At 38.5% G+C, this 26,386-nt stretch overlaps 1 protein-coding gene across 14 annotated transcripts in view; it reads right to left on the bottom strand.

Moving 5' to 3' along the window:
• The window catches only part of STAU2 (staufen double-stranded RNA binding protein 2), a 341,584-nt gene that overhangs the window by 269,536 nt on the left and 45,662 nt on the right, over positions 1-26,386 (bottom strand). For 13 of the 14 annotated variants that reach the window (XM_030795237.1, XM_030795231.1, XM_030795239.1 and 10 more), the window contains one exon: positions 6,680-6,839. The exons of the other annotated variant lie outside the window; for it this stretch is intronic. In XM_030795237.1, coding sequence (XP_030651097.1) covers positions 6,680-6,839 — 160 coding nt within the window. The remainder of the gene's footprint in view (positions 1-6,679; positions 6,840-26,386) is intronic. 14 annotated transcript variants of the gene reach the window in all.

The following is a 26,386-nucleotide window of genomic DNA, read 5'->3' as shown; positions in this document are numbered from 1 at the left end:
AGAGCAAAGTTTACAGCACTGAATGCCTGCATGAAAAAGTCTTAAAGAGCACAAATAAGACAATCTAAGGTCACACCTCAAGAACTAGAGAAACAAGAACCAAACCTAGCAGAAGAAAAGAAATAACAAAGATGAGAGCATAACTAAATGAAACTGAAACAAAATACAAAAGATAAATTAAACAAAAAGTTGGTTCTTTGAAAAGATAAACAAAATTGATAGAACATTAGCAAGATGAACCAAAAAAAAGAAGACAGAAGAACCAAATAAGCTCAATTAGAAACAAACAGGAGATATAATAACTGATACCACAGAAATACAAAATATCATTCAAGGCTACTATGAACACCTTTAAATACACAAAATAGAAAACCTAGAGGAGCTGGATAAATTCCTGGAAATATACAACCCTTCTAGGTTAAACCAGGAAGAAACAGAAACTCTGAACTGACCACAGCAAGACTGAAATGGTAATTTTAAAACTGACAACAACAATAAAAAAAGCCCAGGACCAGATGGATTCACAGCTGAATTCTAACAGACTTTCAGAAAAAAGAACTGGTATTAATCCTATTGGCACTATTCCAAAAGACAGAGAAAGAGGGAATCCTCCCTAAATCATTCAACGAAGCCATTATCACCCTAATACCAAAAACAGGGAAGGACATAACAAAAAAAGAAAGCCACAGACCAATATCCCTGATGAACATAGATGCAAAAAATCCTCAACAAAATATAAGCTAATTGAATCCAACAGCATATCAGAAAGGTAATTCACCATGAACAAGTGGGTTTCATACCAGGAATGCAGGGATAGTTTAACGTCCACAAGTCAATAAATGTGATACACCACATAAACAGAATTAAAAACAAAAATCACATGATATCTCAACAAAGAAAAAGCATTTTACAAAATCCAGCATCCCTATATGATTAAAACCCTCAGCAAAATCGGCATAGAAGGGACATACCTTAAGGTAATAAAAGCATCTATAACAAACCCATAGTCAACATTATACTGAACAGGGAACAAGTTGAAAGCATTCCCCCTGAGAACTGGAACAAGACAAAGATGCCCACTTTCACCACTTCTATTCAACACAGTACTGGAAGTCCTAGCCAGAGCAATCGACAAGAGAAAGAAATAAAGGGCATCCAAATCGATAAAGAGGAAGTCAAACTGTTGCTGTTCACTCATGATATGATCGTATACCTAGAAAACCCTAAAGACTCATCCAAAAAGCTCCTAGATCTGATAAATGAATTCAGTAAAGTTTCAAGATACAAAATAAACGTACACAAGTCAGTAGCTCTGCTATACACCAACAGCGACCAAGCTGAGAATCAAATCAAGAACTCAAACCCTTTCACAATAGCTAGAAAAAAATGAAATACTTAGGAATGTACCTAATGAAGAAGGTGGAAAGAACTCTACAACAAAAACTACAAAACACTGCTGAAAGAAATCACAGAGGATACAAACAAATGGAAGCACATCCCAAACTCTTGGATGGGTAGAATCAATATTGTGGAAATACCATACTGCCAAAAGCAATCTACAAATTCTATGCAATTCACATCAAAATACCATCATCATTTTTCACACAACTAGAAAAAACAATGCTAAAATTCATATGGAACCAAAAAAGAGCCCACATAACCAAAGCAAGACTAAGCATAATGAGCAAATCTGAAGGCATCACATTACCTGACTTCATACTATATTATAAGACTATAGTCTCCAAAACAGCACAATACTGCTATAAAAATAGGCACATAGACCAATGGCACAGAATAGAGAACCCAGAAATAAAGCCCAACACTTAGAGCAAACTGATTTTCATCACAGCAAACAAAAAATATAAAGTGGGGAAAGGACATCCTATTCAACAAATGATGCTGGGATAATTGGCAAGTCACATGGAGAAGAATGAAACTGGATCCTCATCTCTCACTTGATACAAAAATTAACTCAAGGTGGATCAAACACTTAAATCAAGACCTGAAACCATAAAAATTCTACAAGATAACATTGGAAAAACTCTTCTAGACATTGACTTAGGCAAAGGCTTCATGACCAAGAACCCAAAAGCAAATGCAACAAAAACAAAGATAAACAGATGGGACTTAATTAAACTAAAAAGCTTCTGCACAGTAAAATAAATAATCAGCAGAGTAAACACACAACCCACAGAGTAGGAGAAAATCTTCACAAACTATGTATCTGACAAAGGACTAATATCCAGAATCTACAAGGAACTCAAATCAGCAAGAAAAAAATAATGCCATCAAAAAGTCAGCTAAGGACACGAATAGATAATTCTCAAAAGAAAATATACAAATGGCCAACAAACAAGAAAAAATGTTCAACATCATGAATTATCAGGGAAATGCAAATCAAAATCACAATGCAATACCAACTGATATGGTTTGGCTGTGTCCCCACCCAAATCTCATCTTGAATTGTAATCCCCATAATCTCCATGTGTCAAGGGAGAGACAAGGTGGAGGTAATTTGAATCATGGGGGCGGTTTCCCCCTTCTGTTCCCATGATAGTGACTGAGTTCTCACAAGATCTGATAGCTTTGTAAGTGTTTGGCAAGTTCCTCCTTCAGTCTTTTTCTCTCTTGCCACCTTATGAAGAAGATGCTTGCCTCTCCTTCACCTTTAACCATGAGTGTAAGTTTCCTGAGGCCTCCCCAGCCATATAGAACTGTGAGTCAACTAAACTTCCTCCTTTCCTTCATAAATTACCCAGAATCAGGAAGTTCTTTACAGCAGTGTGAGAACAGACTAACACACCACCTTACTCTTGCAAGAATGGCCGTAATTTAAAAATAAAAAAATAAAGGATGTTGGCGTGGATGTGGTGAAAATAAACACTTTTTCTTCTTTTCTTTTTTTTTTTTTTTTGAGACAGAGCCTTGCTCTGTCACCAGGCTGGAGTGCAGTGGTGCGATCTCAGCTCACTGCAACCTCCGCCTCCCGGGTTCACACCATTCTCCTGCCTCAGCCTCCCAAGTAGCTAGGACTACAGGGGCCCGCCACCACCCGGCTAATTATTTTTGTATTTTTAGTAGAGACAGGGTTTCATCATGTTAGCCAGGATGGTCTCAATCTCCTAAGCTCGTGACCTGCCCGCCTCAGTCTCCCAAAGTGCTGCGATTACAGGAGTGAGCCACCACGCCCAGCCGAAAAGAAACTCTTTTACACCGCTGGTGGGAATGTCAACTAGTAAAACCACTATGGAAAACAGTATGGAGATTCCTTAAAGAACTAAAAGTAGAACTACCATTTGATCCAGCAATCCCACTACTGGGTATCTACCCAGAGGAAAATAAGTCATTATATGAAAAAGACACTTGCATACACGTTTATAGCAGCACAATTCACAATTGTGAAAACATAAAACCAGCTCAAATGCCCACCAATCAACGAACGGATAAAGAAAATGTGGTGCACATATATACCATATATACCAATGAAATAACGGCATTTACAGCAACCTGGATGGAGTTGGAGACCATTATTCTAAGTAAAGTAACACAGGAATGGAAAACCAAATGTAGTATGTTCTCATAAATGGGAGGTAAGCTATAAGGACACAAAGGCATTGAGAATGATACAATGGGCCAGGCGCGGTGGCTCACGCCTGTAATCCCAACACTTTGGGAGGCCAAAGCGGGTGGATCATGAGGTCAGGAGATCGAGACCATCCTGGCTAACACGGTGAAATCCTGTCCCTACTAAAAATACAAAAAAATTAGGCCGGGCACAGTGGCTCACGCCAGTAATCCCAGCACTTTGGGAGGCCGGGATGGGCGGGCGGATCATGAGGTCAGGAGATCGAGACTATCCTGGCTAACATGGTGAAACCCCGTCTCTACTAAAAATACAAAAAATTAGTCAGGCGTGCTGGCACATGCCTGTAGTCCCAGCTACTTGGGAGACTGAGGGAGAAGAACCTCTTGAACCCAGGAGGCGGAGGTTACAGTGAGCCGAGATTGCACCACTGCACTCCAGCCTGGTGACACAGCGAGACTCCATCTCAAAAAAAAACAAATACAATGGACTTTAGGGACTCTGGGGGAAGGGTGGGAGGGGGATGAGGGGTAAAGACTACACATTGGGTACAGCATACACTGCATGGGTGATGGGTGCAACCAAACCTTAGAAATCATCACTGAAGAATTTATCAATGTAACCGAATACCACCTGTTCCCCAAAAACTATTGAAATAAAAAAAAAAAAAAGATAACAACATATAATGTTGTTGGTATTGGATGCAATTAGAACAACTCTTTAAAATTATTCTTAGGAGCTTAAAATTAGAACAGTAATTTACTTAGTATTTTACATGCAGGTGGTTTGGGGAATTTGTGATGGGGTTTCTTTCTTTTTTTTTTTCTTTTGAGACAGAGTCTTGCTCTGTTGCCCAGTCTGGAGTGTAGTGGCGTGATCTCGGCTCACTGCAACCTCCGCCTGCCAGGTTCAAGCAATTCTCCTGCCTCAACCTCCTGAGTAGTGGGGACTACAGGAGCGTGCCACCATGCCCAGCCAACTTTTGTATTTTTAGTAGAGATGGGGTTTCACCATGCTGGCCAGGCTATATATAAATATATAGTTTTATATATTATATAAATATACAGTTTTATATATTATACAAATATATAAACTATATAGTTTTATATATTATATAAATATATAAACTATATAGTTTTATATATTATATAAATATATAAATATATAAACTATATAGTTTATATATTATATGAATATATAAACTATATAGTTTATATATTATATGAATATATAAACTATATAGTTTATATATTATATGAATATATAAAATATAGTTTCATATATTATATGAATATATAAAATATATAGTTTCATATATTATATGAATATATAAAAGTTTCATATATTATATGAATATATAAAATATAGTTTCATATATTATATGAATATATAAAATATATAGTTTCATAATTATATGAATATATAAAATATAGTTTCATATATTATATGAATATACAAAATATATAGTTTCATATATTATATGAATATATAAAATATATAGTTTCATATATTATATGAATATATAAAATATATAGTTTCATATATTATATGAATATATAAAATATATAGTTTCATATATTATATGAATATATAAAATATAGTTTCATATATTATATGAATATATAAAATATATAGTTTCATATATTATATGAATATATAAAATAGTTTCATATATTATATGAATATATAAAATATAGTTTCATATATTATATGAATATATAAAATATATAGTTTCATATATTATATGAATATATAAAATATATAGTTTCATATATTATATGAATATATAAAATATATAGTTTCATATATTATATGAATATATAAAATATATAGTTTCATATATTATATGAATATATAAAATATATAGTTTCATATATTATATGAATATATAAAATATAGTTTCATATATTATATGAATATATAAAATATCTAGTTTTATATATATACAGCTATTTAAACTATATATTTAAAAAGGGAAATTAATCATTTTTTGTAATTTTTTTTTTTTTTTTGCAGGGGTAGAAACAAGATCTTGGTATATTGCCCAGGCTGCTCTCAAATTCTTGGGTTCAAGCAATCCTCTTACCCAGGCCTCCCAAAGTGCTAGGATTATAGGTGGGAGCCACTGTACCAGGCCACTGTCATTTTTGTTTGTTTGTTTTTTGAGATGGAGTCTCGCTCTGTTGCCCAGGCTGCAGTGCAGTGGCACGATCTTGGCTCACTGCAACCTCTGCCTCCCAGGTTCACGCTATTCTCCTGCCTCAGCCTCCTGAGTAGCTGGGACTACAGGCGTCCACCACCATGTCCAGCTAATTTTTTTGTATTTTTTTTAGTAGAGACAGGGTTTCACTGTGTTAGCCAGGATGGTCTCAATCTCCTGACCTGGTGATCCACCTGCCTCGGCCTCCCAAAGTGCTGGGATGACAGGCGTGAGCCACCGCGCCTGGCCTATCTTTACTTTAAAAAAAAAAAAAAAAAAAACTCAAATTTTCTGTGCTTTGTATTCAAATATGTTTTTGCCAACATTAAAAAAGTAAACAACGCACTTTTATAGTATCCACTAAAGCAAATTTTAAAAACAATTACAATTACTTTCTTCATCCTCTCACCTTCATTTTTTTTTTTTTTTTTCTTGAGATGGAGTTTCGCTCTTGTTGCCCAGGCTGGAGTGCAATGGCGCGATCTTGGCTCACTGCAACCTCCATCTCCCGGATTCAAGCGATTCTCCTGCCTCAGCCTCCTGAGTAGCTGGGATTATAGGCACCCGGCTAATTTTTTATATTTTTAGTAGAAACAGGGTTTCACCATGTTGGCCAGGATGGTCTCGAACTCATTACCTAACGTGATCCACCCGCCTCGGCCTCCCAAAGTGCTGGGATTACAGGCGTAAGCCAACACGCCAAGCCTCCTTCAGTTATTTTTATGCTGCTGTGTGTGTGTGTGTGTGTGTGTGTGTGTGTGTGTGTGTGTGTGTAGGTATGGGCATATGTGTACTATTAATACTTGCTCACTCTGTTACTAGCCTACAATAAATGAAACATACAACAAGCAGAACACACATAGCAGACAACGTAACAGAAGGAGTCACTGCCATACCTGGATTATTGTTAACATTACTTTTGGGTGGCTTCTGAACTGGTTTGGGAAGCGTAGATTCAGTCAAAGCTTTATTGGCAACAGCCTGTTGAGCCTTCTTTATACTGCTGCCTTCGGATTCCCATGTCTGCTCACCAAGACTCAGCTGCACTGAGAACATCTTAGAAAAACATAAATAGACAAAACATTAAGACTTTTCCAAGAAATAAAATGGGCTGTCTGAGAGAAAAATAAACATTATAGAATCAGAATTTTAGAGCTAGAGGTGACCTTACCTATGGATCATTTGCAACAAAGTCTTACTCTACCTAGTGAAGAAATTTTAAGAGAGTACCAAATTCTGTTCTATCCTATCCAAAAGCTTAGTAGCAGATCTAGGTGTACATTTTGGGTAGAATAAATCAAGAAGCAATCTTTCCTCTAAATGGAATCACAATGTTAATGTCATTCAAATGGTCCTCAGAAAAGTAGAATAAGTAGAAATAATAAGAGAAACTGTAAGAGAAGCCAAAAGACCATGCGTCCATAATACTTTTATAAAATCTAATTCCTTGAGTGTTACATTTAGCACAATCTAGGCAATGAGTCAGGCAATTCTATTAAATATTATAGTACCAAAATCTCTGAATCTCCACAACAAACATTGAGCCAATCACTAAATTCTGTCCATTTTAACATCATAAATATTTCTAAAATCTTCTTCTTCTCTGTCAACTGGATCCAGCCTTTCATCATCTTTAGCTTGGACATAGTATTCTTCCAGCTGATCACTGCTAAAACTATCTTTCTAAAACACAAATCCAGTTTCAACACCCCAATCAACATCAGGTTAAAACCCTTCAACTGTTCCTGTTTTAGCATGGCACAAAGGCTCTACCTGTGCATGCTCATCTCACGCACATCCTTCCACTAACATGTCCTACATTCCATTCTCACCGTATTTCCATATGAGCCCCCAAACCTATTCTTCACCTTTAAAATTCAGAATCAAGTTACATGATAAGCGCGTAATTGGTTTCACTCCAGACTGCTTATTACTTTCTAGGAATACTATTAACTTAAAATTACTTATTACAAAAAATATATATTATTGCAGAAAGGAGATGAGATAGAAAACACCTTCATGAGGTTAGCATCACCAATAATCATACAAATTGACGTCATGTGCCCCCGATACAACCCAATGAGAAGTACACATCAACAACCATGTACTATTCTTGGCCAAAAATGTTTAATCTGAATCTAATCATAGGGAAACAATCAGAGAGATCTAGATTATGGGACATTCTATAAAACAAATGGCCTAGGCTCCAAAAATGTCAATGTCATAAAAGGAAAAACAAAAAAAAGAATGCAGGGAGGACACTAAAGAGACATGAAGGCCATGCACAGTGGCTCATGCCTGTAATCCCAGCACTTTGGGAGGCTGAGGCGGGTGGATCACAAGGTCAGGAGATCAAGACCATCCTGGCTAACACGGTGAAACTCCGTCCCTACTAAAAATACAAAAAAATTAGCCGGGCGTGGTGGTGGGTGCCTGTAGTCCCAGCTACTCAGGAGGCTGAGGCAGGAGAATGGCGTGAACCCGGGAGGTGGAGCTTGCAGTGAGCCGAGATTGTGCCACTGCACTCCAGCCTGGGCGACAGAGTGAGACTCTGTCTCAAAAAAAAAAAAAAAAAGAAAGAAAAGAAAAGAGACATGAAAAGACACGATAAATACCACGCATGAGCCTTGATTATGTCTAAAATGGGAAGGGGAAAAAAAGCTATAAAGGACATTCAGAGGACAACTGGGGAAATGTGACTATGAACTATACATTAAGTAATAGGTTTAGCCAGGATTAAATTTCTTGTATGATTAACAGTATTGTGGTTATGAAGAAGAACGTCTTTAGTCTTACAAGATAGATATGTAAGTATTTAAGAGTGAAGTGTCATGGTAGCTGAAATTTACTTTCAAATTGTTCAAGGAAAAAGTATATGTCAATATAGAGGGAGCAAGAAATAAAAGTAATGTGGCAAATAAATTAACGATCGGTGAATCTAAAACATACATGAGTGTCTATTACACCACTCTTTCCATTTTTTCTGCAGATTTTTAATTAATCAAAATAGGGAACTGGGATTTGTCATTTGAAATTCACAACATAAACATACCTGTTTAAAGTGATTAATTTTTCTTTTATTCTAATTCAGTTTAAAATGTATACCTAGAATGTATCTTTAATACTCGCTCTGGTTTCAAAATGATTTTTCAACGACTAGCTCTTTGTTTTTCTTCAAATTTTGGTATTTAACAAAGAACTCTGCCACAAAATAAGAAAGTTTAAAGGTTTCACATGATATATATAATATACATAATCTTGCATATAACTCATATGCTTGAAAACAGAAATACCCCCATAAATGACCTTGAGATTCCTGATTGCATCAGGAAAGCATATTAAATTTACTCTACATGTCTCCAGACCTGACCTCTCCTAAACAACAATCACATAAATCTGTCTACTTGGTATTTCCACAAACTCAAGAGGTAAAAGGTCAAACAAAACATTGCCTCCTCCACTCTACCCCCTCCAAATCAGTTCATGCCCCAAAATGTTTCATCCATTATCTCCCAACAGTTCAGGTTCAAACCTCATTAGTTTCGTTTATCCTTGCCTTCCTAAGGCTTATTTAACATCTCATAACTCTTCCTTGTAATTTATATTGTCACCTGCTTAGTCTAAGGCTCCTATAAACTCAGACTCAGTATACTTCATTTAGCTCCTATCTCTAATCTTTCCTGCCTCCTAATCATCCAGATGTCACCATTTTCCCAATCTCATGAGCCAGACACCTTTGAGAGGTCTTCCCTTCTCTCCTGCTTGCAATTAACAAGTACTGATTCAACTTAAATGTTTTTCAGACCTGGCCTCCTCTCTTTATACTAAGATATATACATGCACCAGTGTCTTAGTGGAGGGTATCAGTATCTCTCCCCTAAACCACCACAACACCATCTGTGGTATATAAGAAATATGTATTTGGTCTCTGGCCCTGGTTCCTAACACAGAGCTCCCAAAACCTTGTAATTTCCAGAGGGACAGGAGAAGTAGGAGCATTTTTGTTCTAATATTTGGTCTTTGATCCCAATTTCTAACACAGAGCTCTTAAATTCCTTGGAATTTCCTGGGTGATAGGAAATTTTTATTCTAATGAGCCAACTCTTGGCAGGCCCCTGGATAGAAAGCTAGTCTGAGGGCCAGTCACCAGAAAAACTAAGCCATGGTTAGAAACTTCATTTTTAGCCCCATCCCATTCCTATCTGCCATGGAGGAAAGAGGGGCTGGAGACTGAGTTAATAATCGATCATGCCTATGTGACGGAGCCTCCATAAATATCCCTGAAAGATAGGGTTCAAAAAGCTTGCAGGCTGGTGAACACACTGAGGTGCTGCAGGGTGGCACACCCAGACAGGGCTTGGAAGCTCCATTTCCCTTCTCACACACTTCATCCTATGTACTTCTTTTCTTTTTTTTCCCCCAGAGATGGAGTCTTGCTCTGTCGCCAAGGCTGGAGTGCAGTGGCACAATCTCGGCTCACTGCAACCTCCGCCTCCCAAATCCAAGTGATTCTCCTGCCTCAGCCCCCCAAGTAGCTGGCATGACAGGCACAAGCCACCACTCCAGGCTAATTTTTGTATTTTTAGTAGAGACGGGGTTTCACCATGTTGGCCAGGCTGGTCTTGAACTCTTGACCTCGTGATCCACCCACCTCAGCCTCCCAAAGTGCTGGGATTACAGGCGTGAGCCACCGCACCGGCCCTCCTATGTACTCTTTATCTGGCTGTTCACCTATATACTTTAGAATATCCTTTATAATAAACTAGTAAATATAAGTATGTATTCCCCTGAGTCTTGTGAGCTGTTTTAACAAATTATGGAACCTGAGAAGAGGGTGCTGAGAACCCCTGGTTTACAGCCAGTTGGTCACAAGTTTAGAAGACCCAGATTTGTGACTGTCATGTGAGGTGACAGCAGTGTTGTGGGACTGAGCCCTTAACCTGCAGGGTCTGCACTAACCGTGGGCAGTTAGTGTCAGAATTTAGTTAAACAGTAGGATATCCAGTTAATGTATGGGGACAACTGCAGAATTCGCTGGCGTGGGAAAAAACCCCACATATTCAGTGTCAGAAATGAAGTGTTACAGCCAGGTATGGTGGCTTATGCCTGGAATCCCAGCACTTTGGGAGGCCAAGGTGGGAGGATCACTTGAGCTCAGAAGTTCGAGACCAGCCTGGGCAACACAGGGAGACCTCAGCACTACCACAAATGTAAAAAATTATCCAGGCATGGTGGTGCGCACCTGTAGTCCCAGCTACTGAGGGGGCTGAAGCAGGGGGATCCCTTGAGCCCAGGAGATCAATGCTGTAGTGAGCTATGACTGCACAACTGCACTTCAGCCTGGGCAACACAGCAAGACCCTATCTCAAAAACAAATTTTTTAATTAAAAAAAAAAGTGTTGGAAGTATAGAAAAAAATTTCTTTTTACTATCTTAAAGCAGTTCCCTTAATATGACCTTCCCATTCAAACTACCATTCTTACCATCATCAACATGAACATTCCGTAAAACCATCAACGTGAACATTCTGTAAAATATAAGTATTTCCAAGGCAATCCTATGCTTTTCTATAATCTCTCTTAAGATTCCTACTACAGTAAAAAGTGTAGTAGTTTTAAGATGGAATGCTGGAGACACACTGTTTATGAATTTAAGCCATGGCTTGACCATTTACTATGTACAACACTGGGAAGTTAATTATTCTTTCTAACTCTCAGTTTCTTACCTCTTTAGTGAAATGAGGCTAATAAGAACACATGGTTAGTTGTGAAAATTAGAACAAAATGGTATAAATGCCCCCATTTGAAAGTCAGAGATTGTCAAACTAGATAAAAATGCAAAATCAAACTACACGCTACCTACAAAAACTGTACTTCAAATATAAAAGCACATATAGTTTTAAAGTTATAAGACGAAAAACATATACTGACATAAATCAAGGAGAAATTAGAATGGCTATATTAATATCAGAGTAAGTGGATTCCAGAGTAAAGACTATTACCAGTGGTAACAAAGGTCATTTCATATGAATAAAGAAAGCAGTTAAGAAGACATTGATATCCTAAACATTTAGGCACCTAATAACACAGCTTAAATACATGAAGCAAAAACTGACAAAACTTAAACTATAAAATTGACAATTAAAGTCAGAGTCAATACTCCTTATCAAAAACTGATATAACAAGCAAAAAACATCACCAAGAATATAGTACAGTTGAACAACACTATCAGCCAACACAATCTGATCAACACTGTTAGAATACTCCAACCAAGAAAAGCAGAATATACACTTGTTCTCAATTGTTCACAGGACATTTACCAAGACAGACCACATTCTGGGCCATAAAATAAGTTTCAATAAATACAAAGAATTCAGACCACACACAAAGTATGTTCACTGGGTAAAGTTACAGAAGAGGGTAGAGTAAAATTACAGAGGAGGGTAGAACAGAAGCCTATACCATTCATCACCCCCAGTGGAACACCAAATTTTAACAACTATGGACACAGAAAAGCACCGTTACAAGAAACAAAAATCAGGTGAACAATCACAGTGCCTGGCTTTAACTTTTTAACGCCAAAAGAGGCATTGAGGAAGGTAGGAGAGTCTTGAATCACCAACATCAACCCTCTCCCACACTCCCAGCAGCAGCCACGTGGCGTGGAGAGAAAATCTGTACACTTTGAGGGAGGAGAGCACAGCTATTGGAAAACAGTACATTAAACTCAGTGCTGCCCTGTCACAGCAGACAATGAAAATGTGCTGGGCTCAGCCAGCACCTGCAGAGGGAGGGAGGATTTGGACCAGCACTAGCTGGAGGGGAATTGCCCATCATAGCAGTTGGAACTTGAATTTCTTGGCAAGACTGGCCACTACAGGCTGAAGTGCTCCAGGGTCCTAGATAAATTTGAAAGGCAGTCTAGGACACGAGACTGTACTTCCTAGACAACTCCTAGTGTGAGGCTGGGCTTAGAGCCAGTGAATTAGGATGGCACGCAACCTAGGGAGACACCAGCTGGAATAGCTAAGGGAGTGCTTATGCCATCCCTCCCCTAACCCCAGGAAGTGCAACTTGTAGCAACGAAAGTGTCTACTTCCTTCTGCTTAAGGAGAGGAGAGTGAAGAAAAAAAGAGAACTTCGTCTCGCATTTTGGATATCAGCTAAGCCACCGTAGGATAAGGCACCAGGCCCTAGCTCCAAGATAACATTTGTAGACACACCCTAGGCCAGAAAGGAACCCACTGCCTTGAAGGTAAGGACTCAATCCTGGCAGGATTCATTACCTGCTGACCAAAGAACCAATGGGTCCTGAATTATCACCACTGATACCCAAGGAGTATGCAGTGGGCCCTGGGCTCTGACATGTGCTGGCTTCAGGGGTGACCCAGCACATTCCCAGCTGTGGTGGCTATTGTGAAAGACTCCTGTTTAAGAAAAGCAGACAGAAAAGTAAAGGGAACATTGTCTTGTGCCCTAGGTACCAGCTCAGCCACAGTGGGAAGAGCAAAAAGCAGGCTCTTGGGGTCCCCGAGTCCACACCTATGCTGGACAGCATTTCCGGATCTACTTCAGGGAGCCCACTGCCCTAAAGAATGAGCCGATGGACCAGTGGTGGTGTTGGTGGCCACAAGGAGAGGTTCCTTGCCTGTGGAAAGGGGAGGGAAGAGTGGGAGGGATTTTGTATTATGGATTGAGTGCCAGCTTAGCCACAATAGAAGAAAACATCAGGTAAATTGCTAAGGTTTTTGACTCCAATCCCTGGCTCTCAGACAGCATCTCTGGACACACCTGGAGCCCGGGGAAAAACCCGCCACCCTTAAGGGAAGGGCCTTGGACAAGGCCAGTGCTGTGCTGGCTTCAGGTCTGACCCAGAGCAATCCCAGGGATGATGACCACAGAGGTGCCTGCATCACAACACCCCCAATTCCAAGTGGCTTAGCACTCCATTTGTTTGGGAGAAAGTAAAGAAAAAGAACAATCTCTGCCTGGTAATCCTGAGAATTCTTCCAGATCTTATCCAAGGATGCCAAGGCTGTACCTCTAACAAGTCTCCAAAAGCCAGAGCATTGTTGGGCTTGGGGTCCAAGTCCCTTCGAATTCCTGGAAAGCCTTCCCAAGGACAGGCATAAACAAGCTCAGACTCTGAAGACTACAATAAAGACCTAACTGTTTAAAGCCCAGACACCAACAAGTATCTACAACCATCGACACCATTCAGGAAAACATGACCTAACCAAATGAACTAATATAAACCACAAGGGATCAATCCTGGAAAAACAGAGATATATGACCTTTCAGGCAGAGAATTAAAAATAGCTGTTTTGAGGAAACTCAAAGAAATTCAAGACAACACAGAAAGGGAATTTGGAATTCTTATCAGATAAATATGACAAAGAGATCAAAATTAAAAAGAATCAAGCTGATATTCCAGAGTTTAAAAATGCAGCTGACATGATGAGGACTACATCAAAGTCTCTTAACAACAGAACTGATTAAGAAGAAAGAATTAGTGAGCTTGAAAACAGGCTATTTCAAATTACACAGTTAGAAAAGACAAAAGAAAAAAATTAAAAAGCAATGAGGCACACCAAAAACATCTAGAAAATAGCCTCAAAGGGGCAAATCTAAGACTTACTGGCCTTAAAGAAAAGTTAGAAAAAGAGATAACAGTAGAAAGTTTATTCAAAGGGATAATAACAGAGGATTTCCCAAACCAGAAAGATAACCACATTCAAATACAAGAAGGTTATAGAACACCAAGCAGATTTAACCCAGTGATGACTACCTCAAAGCATTTAAGAATCAAATTCCCAAAGGTCAAAGATAAAGGATCCTAAAAACAGCCAGAAAAAAAGAAATAAATAACATACAATGGAGCTCCAATACAATTGGCAGCAGACTTGTTTTGTTTTGTTTTGTTTTGAAACAGAGTCTCACTCTGTCACCCAGGCTGGAGTGCAGTGATGCGATCTTGCCTCACTGCAACCTCCACCTCCCGGGTTCACGCAATTATCCTGCCTCAGCCTCCCGAGTAGCTGAGATTACAGGCATGCACCACCATACCCAGCTAATTGGCAGCAGACTTTTCAGTGGAAACCTTAAAGTTGAGGAGAGTGTGGCAAGACATATTTTAAGTGCTGAAGGAAAAAAACTTTCACCTAGAATAGTATATCTGGTGAAAATATCCTTTAAGTATGAAGGAGAGATAAAGTCTTTCCCAGACAAACCAAAGCCGAAGGATTTCATCAACACCAGACTTGTTCTACAAGAAATGCTGAAGGGAGTTCCTCAATCTGAAAGAAAAGGATAGTAATGAAAGAAGAAATCATCTGAAGGTACAAAACTCACTGGTAATGGTAAGCATACAGAAAAATACAGAAGAGTGTAACACTGTACCTGTGGTATATAAACTACTCTTAACTGAATTAGAAAGACTAAATAATGAACCAATCAAAAATAATAGCTACAACAACTTTTCAAGAAATAGTGTAATAAGACATAAAGAGAAACAACAAAAAGTTAAAAAGCTGGCAGTGGGGACAAAGTTAAAGTGTAGAGTTTTAATTAACTTTCTTTTTGCAAGTTTGTGTGTTTATGCAATTGTGTTAAGCTGTCATCAGTTTAAAATAATGGGTTATAAGTATTAGTATTTGCACCGGCGCAGTGGCTCACACCTGTAATCCCAGTACTTTGGGAGGCCGAGGCAGGTGGATTGCTTGAGGTCAGAAGTTTGAGATCAGCCTTGCCATCACGGTGAAACCCCATCTCTACTAAAAATACAAAAACTAGCCAGGTGTGGTGGTGCATACATGTAATCCCAGCTACTTGGGAGGCTGAGGCATGAGAATCACTTGAACCTGGGAGGCAGAGATCGCAGTGAGCCAAGATCACGCCACTGTACTCCAGCCTGAGAGACAGAGCAATACTCTCAAAAAAAAAAATTAATTTAAAAAAGATAGTATTTGCAAGCCTCATAGTAACCTCAAATCAAAAAACATACAACAGATACACAAAAAAATAAAAAGCAAGAAATTAAAGCATACCACCAGAGAAAATCACTTTCACTAAAAGGAAGACAGCAAGAAAGGAAAGAAGGAAGAAAAGACAGAAAACAAATAACAAAATGGCAGGAGAAAGTTCCTATTTAGCAATAATAACACTGAATGTAGGCCAGTCGCGGTGGCTCACGCCTGTAATCCCAGCACTTTGGGAGGCCGAGGTGGGTGGATCACGAGGTCAGCAGATCAAGACCATCCTGGCTAACACGGTGAAACCCCATCTCTACTAAAAATACAAAAAATTAGCCGGGCGAGGTGGCGGGCGCCTGTAGTCCCAGCTACGTGGGAGGCTGAGGCAGGAGAATGGCGTGAACCCCAGGGGGCGGAGCCTGCAGTGAGCCAAGATCGCACCACTGCACTCCAGCGTGGGTGAAAGAGCGAGAGAGTGAGACTCCTCAAAAAAAAAACTGAATGTAAATGAACTAAATTCCCAGACAAAAGACATAGAGTGGCTGAATGGAGAAACAAACAAGATCCAATGATCTGTTGCCTACAAGAAACACACCCCACCTATGAAGACACACACAGACAGAAAAGAGAGGGATGGAGAAACATATTCCATGGCAACGGAAACCAAAGAAGAGCAGACACAGCTATACTTATATCAGAAAAAGTAGTACAGATTTCAAGACAAAAACTGTAAGGAGAGACAAAAAAAGGTCATTATATAATGATAAAGGGGTCAATTCAGCAAGAGGATATAATAATTGTAAATATATACACAACCAACACTGGAGCACTCAGATACATAAAGCAAATATTATTAGAGCTAAAGGGAAAGACAGACCCCAATATAATAACAGCTGGAGACTTCAACACCCCACTTTCAGCACTGCACAGATCTCCCAGAAAGAAAATCAACAAAGAAACATCAGAGTTATTCTGCACTATAGACAAAATGGATCTAGTAGATATTTACACATTTCATCCAATGGCTGCAGAATACACATTTTTCTCCTTGACACATGGATCATTCTCAAGGATAAACCATGTTAGGTCACAAAACGAGTCTTAAAACATTAAAAAAAAAAAGAAAGAAAGAAAGAAAAAGAAAAAAGAAAGAAAACCTAAAATAATATCAAGCATCTTCACTGACCACAATGGAATAAAGCTACAAATCAATAACAAGAGGAATTTTGGAAACTACACAAACACATGAGAATTAAACAATATGCTCCTGAATGACCATTTCAATGAAGAAATTAAGAAGGGAATTGAAAAATTTCTTGAAATGAAGGATTAAGCCAAAGCCTATGGGATACAGCAAAAGCAGTACTCAGAGGGAGGCTTATAGCTATACACACCTACACCAAAAAAGTGGAAAAATTTCAAACAAACAATCTAACAACGCACCTTAAAGAACTAGAAAAATAAGAGCAAACTAAACTCAAAATTAGTAGAAGAAAAATAATAAAGATCAGAGCAGAAATAAATGAATTTGAAATGAAAAAATTATACAAGATCAATAGAACAAAAAGTTGGTGTTTGAGAAGATAAACAAAATTGACAAACATTTAGTCAGACTAAGAAAAAAAGAAAGAAGGCCCAAGTAAATAAAACCAGAGATGAAAAAGGAGACATTACAACGGATACAACAGAAATTCAAAGGATCGTTAGTGACTACTGTGAGCAACTATATGCCAAAAAATTGAAAAATCTTGAAGAAACAGACAAATTCCTAGACACATACACCCTACAAAGATTGAACCAGGAAGAAATCCAAAACCTGAGCAAACCAATAACAAGTGAGGAGATCAAAGCAGTAATGAAAAGCTTCCCAGTAAAGAAAAGGCCAGGACCCAACAGCTTTACTGCTGAATTCTACCAAATATTTAAAGTGGAACTAATACCAATCCTACTCAAACTATTCTGAAAAATAGAGGAGGACGGAACGCTTCCAAACTCATTGTATGAGGCCAATATTACCCTGATACCAAAAACTAAACACACATCAAAAAAAAAAAAAAAGAAAAAAAAAAAAGAAACCTACAGACCAATAGCTCTGATGAATATTGATGCAAAAACCCTCAACAAAATACTAGCAAACCTAATCCAACAATACATTTAAAAGATTATTCATCACAACCAAGTGGGATTTATCACAGCGATGCAAGGATGGCTCAACACACACAAACCAATCAATGTGATACATCACATCAACAAAATGAAGGACAAAAACCATACGTTTCAATTGATGCCAAAAAAGCATCTGATAAAGTTCAACATCACTTTGTGATAAAAACCCTTAAATAACTGGGTATAAAAGGAACATGCCTGAACATAATAAAAGCCATACATGACAGATCCACAACTAGTATCATAATGAATGGGGAAAAAGTAAAAGCCTTTCCTCTTAGGTCTGTAACACAACAAAGATGCCCATTTTCACCACTGTTATTCAACATAATACTGAAAGTACCAGCTAGAGCAATCAGACAAGAGAAAGAAAGAGAGGGCATCCAAATTGGAAAAGAAGTCAAATTATCATTGTTTGCAGATGATATGATCTTATATTTAAAAAAACCTAAAGACTCCAACAAAAAACTATTAGAACAGATAAACAAATTTAGTAAAGTTGCAGGATACAAAATAAATATACTAAATCAGTGGCATTTCTATACGCCAACAGTGAACAATCTGAAAAAGAAATCAAAAAAGTAATCCCATTTATAATAGCCTTAAATAAAATTTAATACCTAGGAATTAACTCAACCAAGGAAGTGAACGATCCCTACAATGAAAATTATAAAATACTGATGAAAGAAACTGAAGAGGACACGAAAAAATAAATTGGAAGAATCAAAGCAACCTACAGACTCAACACATTCCCTATCAAAATATCAATGACATTCTTCAGAGAAATAGAAAAAACAATTCTAAAATTTATATGGAATCACAAAAGACCCAGAATAGCCAAAGCTATCCTAAGCAAAAAGAACATAACTGGAGGGACCACATTATCTGACTTCAAATTACACTACAGAGCTATAGAAACCAAAACAACATGGTACTACATAAAAATAAACACACAGACCAATGGAATAGAAGAGAGAATCCAGAAACAAATCCACACACCTACAATGAACTCATTTTTGACAATAGTGTCAAGAACATACACTGGGAAAAAGACAGTCTCTTCAATAAATGGTACTGGGAAAGCTAGATATCCATATGCAGAAAAATGAAACTAGAACCCTATCTATTGCCATACACAAAAAAATCAAATCAAAATGGATTAAAGACTTAAATCTAAGACCTCAAACTATGAAACTATTACAAGACGACATTGAGGAAAATCTTCAGGACGCTGGAGTGGGCAAACATTTCTTGAGTAATACCCCACAAGCACAGGCAACCAAAGCAACAACGGACAAATGGGATCACATCAAGTTAAAAACCTTCTGCACAGCAAAGCAAATAGTCAACAAAGTGAAGAAACAACCCACAGAATGGGAGAGAAATATGTGCAAACTATCCATCTGACAAGGTATTAATAATCAGAATATATAAGAAGCTCAAATAACTCTACAGGAAAAAAATCTAATAATCCAATTTAAACAACAAACAGGTATATGAAAAGGTGCTCAACATCACTGATCATCAGAGAAATGCAAATCAAAACTACACTGAGATATCATCTTGCTCAAGTTAAAATGGCTTTTATCCAAAAGTCAGGCAATAATAAATGCTGGCAAGGATGTGGAGAAAAGGGTACCCTCATACGTTGTTAGCAAGAATGTAAATTAGTACAACCACTATGGAGAACAGTTTGGAGGTTCCTCAAAAAACTAAAAATAGAACTACCATACAATCCAGCAATCTCACTGCTGGGTATATTCCCAAAAGAAAAGAAATTAGTATATTGAAAAGATATCTACACTCCCATGTTTGTTAGGAGTGCTTACAATAGCTAAGATTTGGAATCAACCTAAGTGTCCATCAATAGATGAATGGATAAAGAGTGGTATTTACACACAATGGAGTACTATTCAGCCATAAAAAAGAATGAGATCCTGTCATTTGCAATAACATGGGTAGAAGTGGAGGTCACTATGTTAAGTGAAATAAGCCAGGCACAGAGAGACAAACGTCGCATGTTCTCACTTATTTGTGAGGTCTAAAAATCAAAACAATTGAATTCACAGAGATAGAGAATAGAAGGATGGTTACTAGAGATTGAGAAAGGTAGCAGGAAGGTTGAGGGGATGGGAAGCTGGTTAATGGGTACCAAAAAAAAATTAGTTAGAAAGAATGGATAAGACCTACTATTTGACAGCACATAGGGGGACTATAGTCAATAATAATTTAATTTTACACTTTAAAATAACTAAAAGAGTGTAACTAGATTGTAACACAAAGGATAAATGCTTAAGGCTTTGGATACCCAATTTCCATTATGTGATTATTATGCATTGTGTGCCTAATCTATGTGAAATACCTATGTGAAAAAAAAGATTAGTAGCTGCCTGGGGTCTCAGGTACAAAGAGAGATGATTACAATGAGGAATGAGAAAATTTTGTGGGACAATGGAAATGTTTGTTCTTTTTCTTCACATAGATTTTTGGTACATGCAACATACCAAATACATTGTATGCATTCGGTATACCAAAATATCTCATGTACCTCATAAATATATATACCTCATAAATATATATACCTACTATGTACCCACAAAAATTAAAAATAATTTTTAATTAAAAAAGAGACAAAGAACATTATTATTGATAAAAGGGTTAATTCATCAAGAAGATAAAACAATTATAAACATATGCACCAAACAACAGAATAAAGAACTTCTCAAAACTGAACAATAAAACAAACCCAATAAAAAATAATGGGCAAAGATCTGAACAGACACTTCACTAAAGGTATACACTGATGACAAACACACAAAAAGATGGCCAACATTATCAGTCACTACGGAAATGCAAACTGAAACCACAATGAGATTCCACCACATACCTATAAGAATGGCTAAAATTAGAAAGGCTGACTATATAACCTGTAGGCAAGGGGGCAGAAAATAGAACTCTCATACACCGCTGAGAGGAATGTAAAATGGTACAACTACTTTTGCAAAAAATTTCGCAATGTCTTAAAAAGTTAAACATGCACCTGCTATATGTTCCTGGCTCTCTTATTACCAAAGAAACAGAGAAAATAAAATAGAGAAAGAGAAAAGATAATATATGTCTGATATGGTTTGGGTCTGTGTCCCCACCCAAATTTCATGTTGGATTGTAATCCCCAATGTTGGAGGTGGGGTCTGGGGACTGGATCATGGGGGTGGATTTCTCATGAATGGTTTAGTGCCATCCCTTCATACTGTCCTCACAACAGTGAGTTATCATGAGATCTGGTCATATAAACGTGTGTGGGACCCCCCTAATCCCCACATTGCTCCTGCTTTTACCATATGACATGCCTTTTACTTCCACCATGATTGGAAGCATCCTGAGGCCCCCCCAAAAGCAGATGCTGCTATGCTTCCTGTAGAGCCTGCAGAACCATGAGCTAACTAAACCTCTTTTCTTATAAATTAGCCAGTCTCAAGTATTTATAGCAATACAAGAATGGATTAATACAATGTCTATATGAAGACTTGCATATAGATGTTCAAATTAGCTTTATTATAATAGCAAAAAGCTAAAAACAATGAAAATATCCATCAACAGATGAATGTCCAAAAAACAAAGTGTGCTATATCCACATAATGGACTACTCCTCAATAATAAAAAGGAAGAAATACTGACACACACAAAACATGAGCAAACTCAAAATAACTATGCGGCCGGGCGCGGTGGCTCACGCTTGTAATCCCAGCACTTTGGGAGGCCGAGGCGGGCGGATCACGAGGTCAGGAGATCGAGACCACGGTGAAACCCCGTCTCTACTAAAAATACAAAAAATTAGCCGGGTGTGGTGGCGGGCGCCTGTAGTCCCAGCTACTCGGAGAGGCTGAGGCAGGAGAATGGCGTGAAACCAGGAGGCGGAGCTTGCAGTGAGCCGAGATTGCGCCACTGCACTCTAGCCTTGGGCAACAGAGCGAGACTCCGTCTCAAAAAAAAAAAAAGAAAAACTACGCTAAGTGAAAATAGTCTGGTAGGAGTACATACTACTATATGATTACATTTATGTAGTTTTAGAAACCGCAAACTCATCTATAGTCACAGAAAGCAGATTACTAGCTGTGTGGGGTCCCAGGTACAAAGACAGATGATTACAACAAGGAACGAAAAAATGTTGTGGGACACTGGAAATGTTTGTTCTTTTTTTTCCACATAGATGTAAAGCAGAAACAATACTTTTGGCATGGTTTAAATTATGAAAGAAGTCAGTTTTCATTGCTTCAAAAAATGTTCTCCCATCTTTTTAGTATTTTCTCTCTCATGAGTCTTTACTACATTTCCCTTCCACTATCCTCACTCTCTTATCCTATATTTCACTGCCAAAGTACATAGAAAGAAAATAATGATTTCATCGTGCCTGAAAATTATGTATTCAAGAGGCACATCCTACAGCTCACAATCTCTGCTCTAGCCCAATACTCATCAATTGATGAAATCCCCTCATATAACAATCCCTACATACAACCAGCCAAATTCAAGATGTAGAACATTTTATAGGACAAATTACTCTATTTCTCCAACAAATCAATGTCATAGGAAAAGAGGGGATGGGGATAAAAGGAGTGTTAGTATTAACAAATAAAAGAGACCAAAGAGACACAGCCACCAAATGTAATACATGATCCGTGTTTGGACCCTATTTGAACAAACCAAATGCAAAAAGACATCTCTAAGTTTAATAAAAAAAAAAAAAAAGATGGATACAAACCATGTATTATATAATGTTTGGGCTTATTAATCTACTCATAATGACGGTGTAGTGGGCAATTTCTTTAAAGGTCCTTATCAGTTACAGATGCATACCAAAGCACTTATGAGTGCACAGACATAGTTCTTTTAAAAACTTTGTTGAAAAAAGTGGGTAGGGGATAGGTAAATAAATTTATCTTGGCAAAATATTCAATGTTAGTATTTATTTCAAATTTTTCATAATAAATTAAAAGTAAGATTTTTGTTTGTTTGTTTTTTGAGACGGAGTCTCCCTCTGTCACCAGGCTGGAGTGCAGTGGCACAATCTCAGCTCACGGCAACCTCTGCCTCCCAGGTTCAGGCAATTCTCCTGCCTCAGCCTCCCGAGTAGCCGGGACTAAAGGCTCGCGCCACCATGCCCAGCTAATTTTTGTAGTTTTAGTAGAGACAGGGTTTCACCATTTTGACCAGGATGGTCTCGATCTCCTGACCTCATAATCTGCCCGCCTTGGCCTCCCAAAGTGCTGGGATTACAGGAAAAAGTAAGATCTTAAGATGTTGTGGGTTTCATAATGAATGTTATGAGACAAAACTCCTAACAGCATGATATGCACCTTATTTATTTTCAGTGCAGGAACAGTGCCTGTCACATAGTAAATACTCAACAGACCTTTTACTAAGGGGTTGTTTTAGTCCTATATATGACTAATAAGCAATGATATAATTATTTGGGTACCTCCATCATCAACACAATGCTTAAGAACTTACAAATCGTCACTCCAGTATACCACTTTATGAGGTATTATATTACTCCATTTACAGATAAGAAAACTGAGACTTTAAATTAATTGTTCAAGGCCACGTAAGCTGGGCAATGAAGGGCAAAGATCAAGCTGGGCAACTCTAGCAAAGATTTTTTTTTAAAGACTACTTGGCTTAAGGGCCAGTGGATGACACTGCCTCCCTCAGTGATACCCATTCCAAAGTAAACCATCTCAAAGTATCAGCACTAGTGCAATTTACTTGAAACTTAGCCAGGCCTACCAACAAATTATGAGAATAGGAAAATAATGGAAAAGAAGAAAATGCCATTTTATGTTATTCATGGCTCTCTTCCTCATATTCTAATTAAAACAGCCTTCTTTCGAGATTTGAGCAAACCAAAACAATAATCTGTAGAAAAAATAACTGTATACAGGTACCTAGGAAATAAACCAATATTACAATAACTCCCATTATTATAAGGTATACTAACTTGTTTCAGAGTTCAATTAAAAACTGAGCAGAAAAATAAAAGAAGACAAGGCAAAGACTAAAATAATTATTTTTTTAATAGTCACATATTAAAAGTTGTTCAGAATTTGTGATACTCATGGGGAAAAGAGGAAAGCATATAAACGTTAAGATAGGTCACTACCTGTCAGCATGATATAAGAGAAGACAATTCCATTCCATACTGAAGACATTAACCTCTGTCCTGTGTTTCCAAACTCTGGCTGTACTTTCGAGTCATTTCAGAGCTTTAAAAAATTCCTGATGTGTGGGCTTCACCCAAGACCGATTAAATTAAAGGGATGAGACTCAGGCATAAGTATTTTTTAAAGCTCCTGAAATGATTCCAATTAACAGCCGTTGGGAACCACTTATCACATATGTGAGCATATGTGTAGTGTATGTGTGAACTGCCATATAATTAATGTACCAAGAAAAAAAAATTTTTTTTTTTTTTTGAGACCGAGTCTCACTCTGTAGCCCAAACTGGAGTGCAGTGTTGTGATCTTGGCTCACTGCAACCTCCACCTCCTGGGTTCAAGCAATTCTCCTGCCTCAGCCTCCCGAGTAGGTGGGATTATAGGCACGCACCACCACACCCCGGCTAATTTTTGTATTTTTAGTAGAGAGCGGTTTTGCCATGTTGGCCAGGCTGTTTTCAAACTCCTGACCTCAAGTGATCCTCCCGCCTCGGCCTCCTAAAGTTCTGGGATTACAGGCATGAGTCAGAATGCCCAGCCCCAAGAAAATTAATGAGTTGAAACTAGGTTTAAATTTTTCTTACCAGAGATCATCGTTAATTTCATTAAAATACATTTTATGTCTCACCTAAAGGCCACTGATAGACATGCATGAATGAAAATAATTTTGCTTTTCACAAAAAGGATCCCGACTTAGCCAATTAGGATTAATATTAACTATATTATTATGTAAACTCATAAATATCATGTTTCACTCAAGAACATGCCAATTATTCTAGTACTCTTTTTAAAAATAAGCAAGCTACAGGCTAAGGGGGGTGGTGTATCACCAAAGCACCTACAGCAACTGGCACAGGTCGGCAAAATGGATCTCCAAATCTCCTTAAAACCAAGGGAATCCTGGGACTATCGAGAAATAAGAAGAGACCCACTGTCGTCTACTTTCATCACAACAAACTTGTTTAGCCATTAAAACCCCAGCAGTGAGACAAGGAGATAGATACAAGGTCAGTTCATAAATCCTTCCAAAAATTACAATGGATTCCTAAAGAATCTTAATGAAAACCAAATCCTCCTAAGAGTCCTCCAGAAACTTCCCAGGTAGCCTGGCCTTCCTTGACCATATATAGAGGATAGGGATAATGTCACTAACTGTTAAGAGTAGTCTAGCTCTTCACTCTTGGGAGAAGAAGGCAGAAGAAGCAAAACCAGAGAAATGGCCTTGAAGAGGTGAAACGGGTTGGGATCCAGGACAAAATGGAGGAGCTGGGCAAGTCAGCTGAGGGTACCAACATAAAAGGCACACAACATTTAAGCAGGTTAAAGAGCTATGTGAGGATTGGGGAAAGAGAGGAATAGTAAAAAGGTGGCAGAATCAATGGATCTGCAGTATGAAAGGACTGTGGAAGTCAAATTACTAGAGGGAATGAACTAGAAAGTTAAGAGGCAAGTGTCACAGAAAGATGAAAGACTGAAATTAACATTATGCAGTTATTGGTAATGATAAGGTCAAGAATGTGATTATAGGCATGAGTGGCTGAAGGAGAGTAGAGAACAAGATCACTGGAGATGTTAAAGAAACTGAAAGCTCAGGGAGGCAAGCCAAGATGGCCGAATAGGAACCACTCCGGTCTACAGCTCCCAGCCTGAGCGACACAGAAGACGGGTGATTTCTGCATTTCTGTTTGAGGTACCGGTTTCATCGCACTAGGGAGTGCCAAACAGTGGGTGCAGGACAGTCTGTGAAGGGCACTGTGTGCGAGCCGAAGCAGGGCGAGGCATTGCCTCACTCGGGAAGAGCAAGGGGTCAGGGAGTTCCCATTCCTAGTCAAAGAAAGGGGTAACAGACGGCACTTGGAAAATCGGGTCAGTCCCACCCTAATACTGCGCTTTTCCAACGGGCCTGGAAAACGGCACACTAGGAGATTGTGTCCCGCACCTGGCTCGGAGGGTCCTACGCCCACGGAGTCTCGCTGATTGCTAGCACAGCAGTCTGAGATCAAACTGCAAGGCAGCAGCGAGGCTGGGGGAGGGGCGCCCACCATTGCCCAGGCTTGCTTAGGTAAACAAAGCAGCCAGGAAGCTCAAACTGGGTGGAGCCCACCACAGCTCAAGAAGGCCTGCCTGCCTCTGTAGGCTCCACCTCTGGGGGCAGGGCACAGACAAACAAAAAGTCAGCAGGAACCTCTGCAGACTTAAATGTCCCTGTCTGACTGACAGCTTTGAAGAGAGTAGTGGTTCTCCCAGCACGC

This window comes from Nomascus leucogenys, chromosome 16, assembly GCF_006542625.1.
Source record: "Nomascus leucogenys isolate Asia chromosome 16, Asia_NLE_v1, whole genome shotgun sequence".
In the NCBI taxonomy this organism is placed as follows: Eukaryota; Metazoa; Chordata; class Mammalia; order Primates; family Hylobatidae; genus Nomascus; species Nomascus leucogenys.
The sequence above is the reverse complement of the archived record's forward strand: the minus strand, read 5'-3'. Positions and strand labels throughout refer to the sequence as shown.